Here is a 14,072-nt window from a genome sequence, read left to right on the forward strand (position 1 = left end):
AGATAGCAAGCAGTCACCAGGGAAAAACAACAAAACAACCAAAATTCAACAAGGAAGAGAAGCCAGGTTTTTCACAATGACCTCTACACAACTAGTTCATGCACATGAAAACATCGTAACAAGGTAGTCTTGTTTTGATTACCCAAGAGAGCTCAGATTTAGAAGGAATAGGAATAATTTGAATCTATGTAGCATTCTTACCTGAAAGACATTCTTTCTGCTTGATTTTTCTTTGGCCCATTCGATATATGCCCCACACAAATCCACACTTTCTGGTTTGTGCCCAGTTTTCTGCAAATGAAAATGCAATAAGAATAAAAAGCATACAACACTGGAGACGCATGTCAGAAAAAATAAAGCTTTATTGACTTAGCAGCTATATATTTATGGTATAAAGACTTTCTTATCTTTTTTCCAGTTTCAAATAGATATTCTCACCGTCATATTCATTGCAGCATTATGTACAATAGCCAAAACATGGAAATGACCTGTGTCCATCAATCCATCAATGGATGAATGGATAAACAAAATGTTTTATATAATATAATGTTTTATATTATGTGTGTGTGTGTGTGTGTGTGTATATATATATATATATACACACACACACGTAAGTTAGACAGGAGACAAATTCTGCATGATTTCACTTTTATGTGGAATCTAAAGTATAATTCATAGAAACAGGCAGGTTACCAGGCACTGGGGTAATTGGAAGATATTTGTCAAAGGGTACAGACTTTCAGTTTTAAGATGAATAAGTTCTGGGGATCGAATATACAGCATGGTGACTATAATTAACACTTTACTGTATACTTGAAAATTGCTAAGAGAGTAGATCTTAAATGTTAGAACCACACAAAAAGGTAACTATGTGAGGTGATGAATGTTACTAACTAACCTTAGTGTGGTAATCATTTCACAGTATATCTGTATATCAAATCACCACATTTCATGCCTTAAACTTACACATTATTAATTGTCAATTATATCTCAATAGAGCTGAAAAAAAGAAAAAACAAATTTAATAAATATTAAGTGCCAACTGTATGCCTTTTAGAAATTCATCTTTCAGACTTTAAGTCTATACATAAGTATAATGTGTATTTGTATTTAGTAAATTTAATTTAGATCAAATAGATTATGGTGTGTGCCTCCTTTCACACAATACAATGTGTATGTTAGTGAAAAGCTGTTTTTACTTCATTAATTCATAATAATCAGTTAATAGGAATATCCTCTGTATTTGCCTCTTCATATTTTTATTTAGTTCAAGTGAATCACACTTACATAACTTTAAATTTGCAAAACTCCAAACATTAAACAAAAACTTACCTGCTTGGGAGATTTTTTTACTATTTTTAAAGAAAGTTAAGCCACATTTCAAAGACTCCAACTATTTTCATATGTTCTGAGCTACTCTAGGTTTTCCTATAGAGAAATTCAGTTTCCTCAAGCCATTTTCAATAGAATACTTTAAAATTTTAGTGTAAAAAGCTTATAATATATTTAGACAATGTTAACAGTATGAACTTTAGGTTAAAGCATAAAATTATGGAAAAATGGCAAAAATTTTATAAGAAATCTGTCCACAATTGTTGCCTCAGAGCCACTATGTTCTATCGGTTTAAAAGAAATAAATTATTTTTCAGAAGAAGCCAGAAATATGGGTTTTTTTAATAGTAAATTGTGAGATTTTTTGATTTTTGGCAACTCAATAAAAATTTTTTTGGAAACATTATACAGGCCAAGCATAACTTTCCTTCAGGATAAATTCGGCTGGCAAGATGGCAATTGATAGCATAGCTTTCCTTGGTTATTTGGTAGTAATCTCAGGAAAAACTTATCAAGATGAGCATGGCTCTTATGGATGCTTCAGATACTGAAATATTTTTACTGTTTTCCCATAATCTGCCACCCAGGTCATCACGGCTGTGGAAAATCTCAAGGCACAATAATAATGTTCATTGTTGAGTGATTTATGACATAGAAAAATTAAGAAAAACCTGCTTCTACAGTTAATTGAATTATGGGACACTCAGAACCAATAAACATATATAACAAAAAAGATTATCTCTCCCACGTAATGCAGTCAGGAAAAAAAGATGGAATATGATTTTATATAAGAAGCACTTTTTATGGGCCAAACACTTCTTATGTGTTTTATGGCTATCAATTCTTTTAATACTTATAATACCTGTATGAAGTAGGTATTATTATTTTTTTAAATAAATTTATTTATTTATTTTTGGCTGCGCTGGGTCTTTGTTGCTGTGTGTGGGCTTTCTCTAGTTGTGGTGAGCAGGGGCTATTCTTTGTTGCGGTGTGTGGGCTTCTCATGGCAGTGGCTTCTCTTGTTGCGGAGCACAGGCTCTAGGGGCATGGGCTTCAGTAGTTGTGGCATGTGGGCTCAGTAATTGTGGCTCACAGGCTTTAGAGCGCAGGCTCAGTAGTTGTGGCGCACGGGCTTAGTTGCCCCGCTGCATGTGGGATCTTCCTGGACCAGGGCTCAAACCCACGTCCCCTGCACTGGCAGGTGGATTCTTAACCACTGCGCTACCACGGAAGCCCAGTAGGTATTATTATTATTACCATGTTACAGGTAAGAGAATATGCCAGAATGGTTAGGTGAGCTTTCCCAAGGTAACATAGGTAGAAAAGGAGGTGCCAGGATTTAAATGCTAGCAGTGCCCCTCCAGAGTCTGTTTTTAACCACTATGTAGTCCTTAAAAATTGAATATACACTATGATCATATTCATGCTAAAACATGAAACATTTTGGGAAAAGATATGCTTTTCTTACTAGACTAGTACAGACATATTGATCTTGTTTCTGTCCTTCTCTGTTGAACTTGATCTTCCCATTGGGCCTTTACACCACCTGTTTACCTGGAATACCTCCCAATCTTCACATGACTGACTCCTTCTCCATCATGTCTCAGTGAATGTCACCTTGTCAGAGGTCTTCTCTCTGACTGTCTTATATAAAATCATGGCATTCCAGAGAAGACCTTGTCAGAGGTCTTCTCTCTGACTGTCTTATATAAAATCATGGCATTCCATGACTTCTGATTACTCTCTACCTATTTATTTTAATTTCACCACAGCCTTCCTCCTAACCGAAATTAATATATATATATATATATATATAGTTTTATATGCTGACTGTTTTTCTCCCACTGGAATTTAACTCCCTGAGCTGGGACCTTGTTTGCCTTTTCTTCCACTATTTTTCCAATGTATGGAACAGTGCTGGTACACAGTTGTTGTTCAATGAATATTTGCTAAATTTGTGCATGAAGGAAAATACCAAAATGCAACTAACATTTGTGCTTTGGAAGGAAGGTTTGGGCATCTTAAAATTCCTAACTTTATAACAAGCAAGATTTGTATCTGGTCTAATGGTTAAGCAGTCTTTGCTTTGTGATTTGGCAAAATCTAAACAGTTTAATGGACTCATATGTGGACTGAACATAGGATTTCACAGAATCATGCAATAAACACTTACTGTATATATACTAAGTGTGAGTGTGTTAGCTACTGTGTTGGCCTATATCTTGACTCTTCCTTTAAGAATCGTATCCTAGCCTCAGACTCTGTATAATTATCTATAGACTCTCTCTATAGAAAGAGAGAGAGCTAGAGGAGACTTATGGGTAAAAAGCAATCTAAGCTTTGCCAGTGTGCTTACCATCTAGTTCTGCTAGCTTCTAGCTGTCCTCATCAGCGTCATATGCTAAATCCGATGGCTTTGGCACCTGGCTTGGGTTTATCTCAGTCCGAACACTGCCCATTACACTTAGTCACCTCCTAGTGCTCATTCATGTGACTTTGACCCGTCTCTTACATTCTTCATGAGCTCACTGCTTTACCTCCTCTCCACATTAGCAATCTTCATTGTGCTTTCTGCCTAACAAATCCCATTTTCTGAATCTGCCTTACTCCCACCTTGTTATGTTTGATTTTCGAGGTTATTGAAATCTGCACACCTTTGTGTGTTGCCCCAGCCTCTCAAGTCCTTGATTTCACTTCCTTTCATGTCCAGACCTGTGCCTCTGATTCTGCAGTCAATTCAGCCTCTCTCTCTCTCTCTCTTTCTTTCTCTCTCTCCCTCCCTCATTCGATGATCCACTCCACTCTCTCATCCACTTTTTCTTCTTCTACAATCTTCCTCATATTCCTCAATTCTAGAGAAATAACGTGACTACTCAATGTAGTAACATTACAAATAATGGCCACCTACTTCAGCTGGGCTTTTGACTCTACTTAGCAATACTATTGTTACTGTGATAAGGACACAACGTATCCATGAAATCATTACCAAGACCAATGTCATGAATACTTTGCAAAGTTTTCATGCGCTCCTAGTCAGTTTCTACTCTTCCTCATGGTACCTCTCTCCCAAAGCTTTACCTTTTTCAAGCCCACCAAACGGCTTACTCATAATTCAGAGAGATCATAGAGCTGTGGTGCTAGAACATTCGCCATTCTTCCCTCTTTCATAGTTAGTCTGTGTAATGCAAATGAACAAACAGAAACTTTAATAAATTTCTATATGTCTTGCCCTCTGAAAGCTTTATATCAACTTCTCATTTATTCCTTACAACAAATTTGTGAAGTTAATACCATTGCCTTTAACTGACATGTGAAGAAAACTCAAGCAGGGAGTGGTTAAGTGCCTTACATAAGCTCATGCACTTAATAAGGACCTCAGCTGAGATATGAATTCATTTTTATCTGACTCCAAGTCCCAAGTCCTTATCACAACACAATACACTGCCTCCCCTCCATACCTATCCTTTCCTCCTGCTAGGTCACATAATGCCTTTTTCAGGTCCCAAAGTAAGAATTAACACTTTCTATTTCTTCCTTGTAAGTGTCATCATTTCCCACTTTTGCATCTGTTTCCCAAAATTCTGGACCTGGGTCTGTGACTCCGGTCCACCTGTCCAATGAACTCCCATGTCTGGGCACGACAGTGTCATCTATGAGCATCAAAATTACCTGGCCTATCAGTGCCATATACTGCATGAACTCACAAGGCATGTCTTGTTTTGCCTCAGAGTAAGAGATGCTCCTTCTTCAGCCCAAGGTTTTTCCTCTATAGTTCCTAATTCTATCCAATCTCATTCCTTGTCTTCCCTAAAGTAGATTATATCCTTTAGACTATAATCACACTGAAGTGATTATAAAAAAATAAAAAATAGAAGAAAGCAAGCACCAATGCCACAACTTCACGTTTTCTCAATCTCACCTATTTCCTTTCATGATTACCAGGATTCTTCAGAGTTTCCTGCAGTCACATTCTCTGCTCCTGTTCTATTCTCTCCTCAACCCACTGCAGTCTTTTATCCCCTTCCTTGGTTAATCTAATTCGTCTTAACCATTAAGGTCAACAGGAACAGTCTGATGCTTTCTCTCCCATCCACATTCTGGTTGAACTCTGTAGTACTATGAGATTCTGCTGGCCCTTCTTAAACCCTCTGTCCTTCAGCTAAGGAGACATTTTCTCTCCAAATTCTTTCACCTTTTATACTTTTCCTTCTCTGTTTTTTTTTTTTTTTTTTTTTTCCCCCTCACTGACTTCTCTTCCTCAACCAACTTCTTAACTTCTTAAATGTTAGTAATCCCTGGTTTATGGTTCTAGGCTTTCATTATTTCTCATAGTTTACATGATTCCTGTGAGTTTTGATTTTGCCTGTGGCCTGATCCATCACTGATTTATGTTAAGTCCCCATGATTCCTCTGGTCCCCAGCTCCCTCTTATGTGTCCAAACTCTATTTTCTAACTATCATTAGGATATAGCACAGACATCTCCTTGAAATCACTGTCTTCTTCTCAGACTTGTCCCCTTTTTTCTATTGCTTGTCTTGGCTAATCATTTATCTCCTTCACTCTCTTCACTTTCTTAGTTCTCCTCTTTCCATCAATAGCCACAACCAAAAGGTACAAAGCCCAAATTCCAGAACGAGATCACAAACTCTTTTAAGTTCTTATTTTCTCTCATCTGAATTTCTCTCCTTCCCATTTCCTCTGAACTCAGTAAAAACCATTTCAATTCATTCTCCACATTTTGAATTTTTTTCCTAAAATACAAATCTCACAATATTTCTCCTAGAAAACTTGTAATCCACAAGATAATGTACAAATCCCTTAGTAGAGTATACAGGCTTCTTTTCATCATCCCCCAACCACCTTCTCAGTTCCATTCATCCCTCCTTTTTTCTATACATCAGCAATGCTGAATTCCAGGCAGTTTCCAAAATGCTACATGCTTTCACAACTCTGTATTTCGGGGAAGTGAGTTTGCATGTATCCTTTTCATCTGGAACACAGTTATTTCTCTCTTCATCCACTCTCTTTGCCTGCCATCTGCCCCAATCCTGCTCATTTTCATGATGTAACTCCAAAATAATTTCCACGAGGCTCTCCTTCACCTCTGCAGGCACAGTCACTCTTTCCTTCTTACCATTTCCCCTACTCTGAAAAACATTTTTTTTTTTTTTTTACAATTTGTTTTGTTATTCACACATTGCAACTACTTTTTGATGTGTCTCTTTCCCCCAGCTATACAATCAGAGAACAAGCTGGATTTGTCTTATCGGTCTTCATTTTCCCCAAATTTAGCAAAGTGGCCCAAAGTAAGCACTCAACAGAAGTTTGTTAACCTTTGAATGAATTTATGAACTGGATGGAAAATTGCAACAGAAAATTTCCAGATTCATTCAAATGAATTAATAAAACTAAGAATACAGCTCAGAATTATAGTTTACAAAATGAGAAATATTTAGGACATAAAAATCACTACATTCCCATTTATACTGACCTTTAATAGGAACTGATCTTATGGCAAAATTGAAGCAAATAATAGAGATTTGGGGTGAATTTAAAAGTATGCCAGAAAAAGCTAAAGTGATTTTGGTAAAAGTCAAGCAAATAAAAATATTAGTCTCAAGAAAAGAAAACTAAGATAAGTAAATGAAGGACTATATAAAAATGATCCTAATCAATTGTTTATTTTTACAAAGTTAAAGCAGAAAGACCTAGGCTTGAAGAACAACTTTAGGGAGTAGGCTTTATTAGAAGGGAAAATTATCAGTGTTTAAGTGTTGTTAAATATTGGAATAAGTAGTTCAGAAAAGTTGTAGAATTTACTTGGAAGACAGTCAAGATTTTATTCCATCTGAAATTAAAGAATCCTTTAATAGAAAACGTATTTCTGATTCTACAGCTATAAAACACATGAAAAAGTCTGCTGAACTACATGATGCCAATGTATCACATTGTACATCATTATAAAAATGTACTTTTAAAAATTGACTAAATATAAACTTAAGCCTAAGAGTAGACATATATCTATTCTGGGTAAACTTAAAATATAAATGATTTTTAAATATTTAAATAGAATTATTTAAAAGTTACTGCTTCTGGACAAAACATAAAAGCCTCTTTGTTGGAAAAATGTGAAGTCATTAAAAATTGATCTTAGGTCTTGTCCACTTCTGATTTTTATTATTCTCTTAGTCCATCTTTACCATTTCTCAATAATAGCTGACAGGGTTGTCTCTCCATAATATATTTTTCTCTGACTTAGATTAAACCTTTGGGATTAAGTTTCCCATTTTTCTTTATGGGATATTTGGGGGCTTTTAATGTATATTAAGAAAATATCAAAGGCCAGATGCTCTTTTGCTTGATGGCATTTTCCATGATGAAGATTGGCCATGTGTGTGGGCAACAAATCACTGGGCCACTCATTCTCATACCCTTATTACTAGATGTGGTTGAAAAAAAGTCAAGGCTCAGATTTTATGAAACAGTTTATTAGCTACCATTTTTTATTTTGGATTAATTGCTATTCCAGAATATAGACTCAGATTGTCCTTATCAGTCTGAAACATGAAACACAAAATCTGTTTAGAGGAATTAAGTTTTATCACATAACTGGTTTTGATTCTGGAAAATCAGTCATGGAGGAGGATAAAACTCACTTATAAATTCTCATTTGGGCAAAATGATATAGGAAAGAGTGCTGAATGGATACCTGATCTTATTAATGTCTAAAGTATGGCCGCTGTCAACATAGAAGAGGATACTTTGATTGTTAAGATGTGGGTTTTATGTATATGAATATAAATGGTGTTAATAATAACTGAAATTGTTTCTCCAGTGAAATTTCTCAGTATATTACAAGACCAAATCAAACCAGATTTTCAGAAAAGCAAAGCCTTGTTAGTGATTTGGGGCACTAGAATGTTATGTGTTTGTTTGTTTGTTGAGGAGAAAGTATTCTCCCCTTTTTAAGAATTTATTGCATTTATTCCTGAATCAAAATCTTGCTAGAATAAATATAATAGCTTCTATTTAATCTATGTTTGTTGCATGCTTATATTGCCTTAAATTTACACTATGTAAAAACTATTTAATTCTGCAATGTGAGCAATTTGGGCACATTTTTGATGCCTCAGGCACCTCCTCAGATTCCCTCCTTAGACCCTCGTTCTTTCAGTCTGCCTCAGTTGTCCCTGTAGATGACCAGTGATGCTTGGGCCCATATGGTCCCACTTCCTGTGGATGACCAGACACCTTCTTGGAATGCAAGGCCCTCCTGGTTGCCAAGGTTCAGACTGGCTTTTAGATCCCTACCACATCCAGATTTGGATAAAATACTATTTTACAGGGTGTAGGATCTGACCTTCTGCATAGCCATTCAAGGGTGTGCCCAGGATCCACATAATACAGGGAGAAAATACTCCGGGTGATAAATTTTAACCAAAAGGAAGCAAGAAATGGGAAGAAACAGGTCGATATATTCCTTCTCCTACCTCCATCCCTTCCTCCTACAGACTTCTTCATGCTTTCTCCAGTTTATTTGCAGCTTTTTTGCAAGTCAAGTGGTGCACCTGCCCAGTGGTTCTCTGTGTCTCTGAGGCTCACTGTAGAGTAGTAGCCAGCATGATAACACATCCTCTCTTCTATTTTGCATCATCTCCTGCCTCACTTCCTTTTTACTTCACTCTCTGTGTCCTGGGCTCATGCCTCCCAAATAAAGCATGGATGCTTAATTTGGGCTTTGTTTTCTAGGGAATCCGGACTGAGACAATTGATGTTACTCTCCTGTGTCAGGGAGGCATAGCTCTCCACTGAAATGTGTGCAGGGCTCTCTCTTCAGGAGTCTAGAGTTGTCATTGGAAAGTATTGGGTTGGCCAAAAAGTTCATTCTGGTTTTTCCATAAGATGTTACAGGAAAACCTAAAAGAACTTTTTGGCCATCCCAATAGCTCACGAGCCAAAGGCTCCATTTTTTTCTATCCCCCTTTACACCAACCTGTGGTCACATTACCCATTCTCATCACTGGAATGTGAACAAGAACAATGTGAGACACCTCTGGGCTCACAGCTTTTAAAGAGCATGCAGATTTTCCTATGCTCTCTTAACGTTTCCTTCATCTGCCACTAGGGGATGACAGAACCAAAAGATGGGAGAAGCACAATGTAGCAGAAAGCTGACCAGGAATATCTGTTCTGGCCTATGGTATGAGTAAGAAATGAGGTTCTGAAGACATTTTGAATTGTATTTGGACAGCAGGTAGTGTTTCTTTACCTGAAAAATCTTGATATTATTGTTAAGAAAACTAAGACAAGGATTTTGAAGTATACTGTCATTAAGTGAGTTTGTGCATTTGAATCCAATTCTGATTCCAAAGTCTGTTCTCTTAATCACTATACTCAATTGCTTCATGCAATAATAATACCAATAATACCAATAATAAATATAACTAATATTTATTATCTTTGCTGTGTGTCAGGCTTGCTACATCAATTTTCTCACACAATCTCACAATAGCTCTATGAGGTAGGTACTCTTATTAACCCCATACTGCCGCTGATACATCAAAGAATTGTAGCAACAAATAAAATGTGAACCTGGGATTCCTAACCCAGGTTGTGTGACTTAGAAGCCCCTATTTCTACCTAATACGGTATACTGCTTCCCAGAGCATTTCAATTTAGTAGTGACTTTTAAAGGAAGAATAAATACATATATTCAGTAAATTTAAAAATGCACCGTGGAGTAAAAGTCCGTTTTATCTTAGAGAAATGTAAGCTCTAAATCAGATGTATTACATTGACCAAAATGATAAACCACAGAGAGTCAAGCTTCATAATTAAAATACTTTTCTGAAAGAGCCTAAGGTGAGGTTTATTGGACAGTAAGCTATTACCCATTTATAAGGCATCCTATCAATTTCATAGATTTTTGTGGTTATTAAAAATTATGTACGATACAGAATTTATTGTGGTTAATGGCCAAATCTTGAGAAAATTATAACCAGAGAACATGGCTTCATTTATATTAATATCGATCACTTGATTTCATTTTTTTCCTTACAAAGTTTGTGTTAATAAAACACTAGAATTCATTTTTCCTTTATTTCTTTGATCTCCACCTGTCATCCTCCAGGTTTTGGACTGTTTTTTCTTTTAATTTTTAAATGTATGTTGAGACCGTATGATAGTGCAACCTGCCCTAATGTTAACCATGCTGACTTCACCAGAGCACTATTATTGTGAGAATTTAAAATGCCTTCGTTAGGCTAAGGTTGGTAGATCTATTGTTTGCACCTCCATTTTTATGATCTTTTTGAGCACCTCCATTTTTATGATCTTTTTGAACACTCACTTTACAAAGATAAAATCATTCCACATTCATTTTATACAGATTACTCAATAATTCATGAATAGCTTGCTGACTGAAACTATTTTCATCTTCTTTTGCTAAATTGCATCATTTTACTCCCATAAATAAGTCCATTTTTTTATTAAAGTCATGCTACAGTGAATGAACATTAAATATACTGCATTATTTAATTAATGCTTGTGCTCATTATTTGCACTGGAAGTAAACAATATTAAGAAAAAGTAAACAAATTATTTTAATGAAGTCTTTTATATTACTCTTTTTGCTTTCAAGGTTATGGCTGAATGAGTGGTCTAAAAAACTTAATAGTTTATTAAATGCCTTGGAAGAGTTTTCTGTCACTAGAAGTAAAATTTGCCAGTGTTTGCCTCTGATTAGAAGTATTAGTACAACGTAAAGTAAAAAACATAAAAGTAGCCCCAAAAATCCCAGTTACATACACAATCAACATGTAGCCTCCATATCAAACATTCTGGCTTTAGAACTATACAGTTTGAGGGGAGAAATAGTCCCTAAAATGTTTATAATACTTCTGAATTTATGTCAAAAGTGACACTAAGTTTTCTGAGTACCATGAGATAAATATAAAAGGAAGTAAGGTCCACTTGGTCTGATTTTTAGTGGCTGTGGAGACAAGAAATTTCCTAATCAGAAATAGACTTTGCATGATGCATTTATCTCAGTGGGGTACCACACTGAACATATATTCTGGAATCACATGAAAACACCTCCAGGTTGCTACTGGTGCTCACTAATGTGCTGATACACCCATGTTTTGGGCACTGCATATTTTTTAGTTCTTCCTAGAAGAATTACCCTGCTTGCTTTCTTTGCACTAGGACTTCTTTAGCAATGACCATGCTGCTAAAAGATCAGGTCATAGGAGAATATTAATATACATTCTGAGTAAGAAGATGCCCTGTGATTTACTAAAGGCATGGGGCCATAATGATGACAGACTTAGCCGTTTTGCTATTATCTTTGTCAATAAGAGCACAGGCGTTATTACTGTCATCTATTTCCATATATTTTTAGAATAGGTTTTTCAGATAATTTAACAAGTCCTACCTTCATTTTTTTAACTGTAGGAAAAATATATCTTAACTCCCCAAACTGTCTCTGAAAACTCTGAATCTCTCTTAATTTGAGCATATGCAGTATAAACTATAAAGGGCTCCACAATGCCTACAGAAAGAAATCATCTCCTCCCACAATCCTGTTCAAGGTCTTTCATGAGCTGATTCCACACTGACTTTCTAACCAAGTTAGAGTGCTTGCTGTCCTATAACAATGTTCCTCAACTTTTTTTGAGGCAATCCCTCACTGGCAGTGCATCCAGACAACTTACAGAAGAAACACAAAATAGTCTGGACTGGGGCATATACACCCTAGGACTCAGGGAACCACCAAGAAACATTTTTAAGAGCAATGACTAGCACAGTATGTGGAGCAAGGCAAGCGATTGATAATATCTGGAAAATAAACAAATTAAGGAATTAATTTCCCACATTTTATCATTGCTTACTCCCTTCTTTCCATGTAAAGTGTATTCCCCCACCCCCCCCCATTTCTGCAATGAAATCCTATTCAGCCTTCAAAAACTTCCTCAAATGTCACTTCCTCTAATGGATATATTTAGAATCCTTTCCAGCTGGGAGCCATATCTCTCTCCTCTTAGTTACCATGAAACTAACCCATGTCTCTGTTCATGCCATTTTGGAGTAACTATCAATGTCTACTTTTTCACTACAATTACTTGACTTATGGGCATGCTTTCTATTTGTTTCTAGACCCTCAAGTGAAAGATCTGAGTTTGCTTCATTTTTGTGTCTTTCCTAATACCTAGCACAGTGGCTTAATATCAAGGACCCTAAGTGATATTTCCAGAATGAACTAATGGAGAAATACATAAGCTGACCATTACTTGCAACAACAATTTCCTTGGGAAAGAGCTACCTGTAGCTAAACCTATGGTTCCCCAGCATGTTTTCTTATATACCTTTATCATGTTAGTCATGTTCTATTATAATAAACCTACATATGATTCTGTTTCCCCTACCGGACTATAAGCACCTTGACAGCAGGGATCATATATTATTCATCTGGATATCTCTAAGGTTTAACAACACATTGTGTGACACCTGTTAATAGTTCATAAATCAATAAATGAATGGGTTCTCTAAATTACACAGCTTCTTCCCCATGAGGCAATCCATCAATTTTGTTTTTTTTAACCAGGAGTGCATATTTGCCACATCCCATAGCTATAGTCCAGGGTCTACTCCATAACAAGCAGATGCTCTAAAATCACAAAGTATAGCCCATACACAGGAGAAAAGTTGCAAGTGAATTGCTGGAGCCAATTGAAATACTATGCTGGTACTGAAATAGGTAAGTGTACCTGAAAAATGCAAGGGGTATGATTCAAGGCCTCAGAGGATAATTCAAACTGACAACTCTTGTTTCTTTAGGACTTCTCTGCCACTAGATGAATCAAATAATACTGTAGCTGCTTTTGAGGCAAAAGTTTTTGCTCTTGGACTAAATGAGTTGCAGTTAGAAGAATCATCTCCTCTCTTGCCTTTTTCCTGTGATAGTACTGGTCTTTTTAAGACAAGCAACACCTGGGTCATACTGCTGTTCAGCATGTAGTTGTTAAAAGAAGAGCCACGAGAGATTATTCTAGGGTGAAGATGTCTGGAGAATTATTGACACACCTTATTAAAGAGTTGCCCCTGGTAGCAAATCTCAGCCCATGGCATTCTTCTCAATCCTTTTCTTTTATCCTATTTTCCAACCGAACTAAAAAATTCATTTCTCTTTTTAGCACACAGACCTTGCCCATTTTCAGTTTCATGCCATTGTTCATATTTTTTTACTCCACTGGAATTTTCCCTGCCCACAAATCTCTACATATTGAAATTATAACCATCCTTCAAGGCCTAATTCAAATCTTTCACAGATGTGAGCTGTCCCTCCTTTAAATGTTAAAAAACAAAACAAAACAAAAAAAACACTCTCCTATGTTTCTTATTTCATCTCATCCTATTTTTTGGCAGAGATGCTATAAAGCAAAGACTATATCTTGATTATATCTCTATGCCTTATATGTAGCCCTAACGAGCAAGCTGTTCATTGTAGGATTTCAATACATATTCTTATGAAGTCTTTTCCCACCAAGGCTTATATAAATAGCACTAACTTGATTAACCAAATGCATATTTAAATGAAAGTGAGGTAGATTGTAATGAGAAACTATGCTATTTGGATCAACTCTCCCACTGCAAACAATGAAAAATGCTGGATAAAATATTTCTTTTTAAAATTAACCTTAAAAGAATTGAAAGGCTGAAAAGATAGTGGGAACATCCA

At 36.1% G+C, this 14,072-nt stretch overlaps 1 protein-coding gene across 1 annotated transcript in view; it reads right to left on the minus strand.

Annotated features, from left to right (window-relative positions):
- The window catches only part of ARHGAP15 (Rho GTPase activating protein 15), a 624,143-nt gene that overhangs the window by 492,694 nt on the left and 117,377 nt on the right, over nt 1–14,072 (minus strand). The window contains exon 6 of the mRNA XM_067739897.1: nt 202–291. Coding sequence (XP_067595998.1) covers nt 202–291 — 90 coding nt within the window. The remainder of the gene's footprint in view (nt 1–201; nt 292–14,072) is intronic.

The sequence above is a fragment of the Pseudorca crassidens genome, chromosome 6, assembly GCF_039906515.1.
Source record: "Pseudorca crassidens isolate mPseCra1 chromosome 6, mPseCra1.hap1, whole genome shotgun sequence".
NCBI lineage: Eukaryota > Metazoa > Chordata > Mammalia > Artiodactyla > Delphinidae > Pseudorca > Pseudorca crassidens.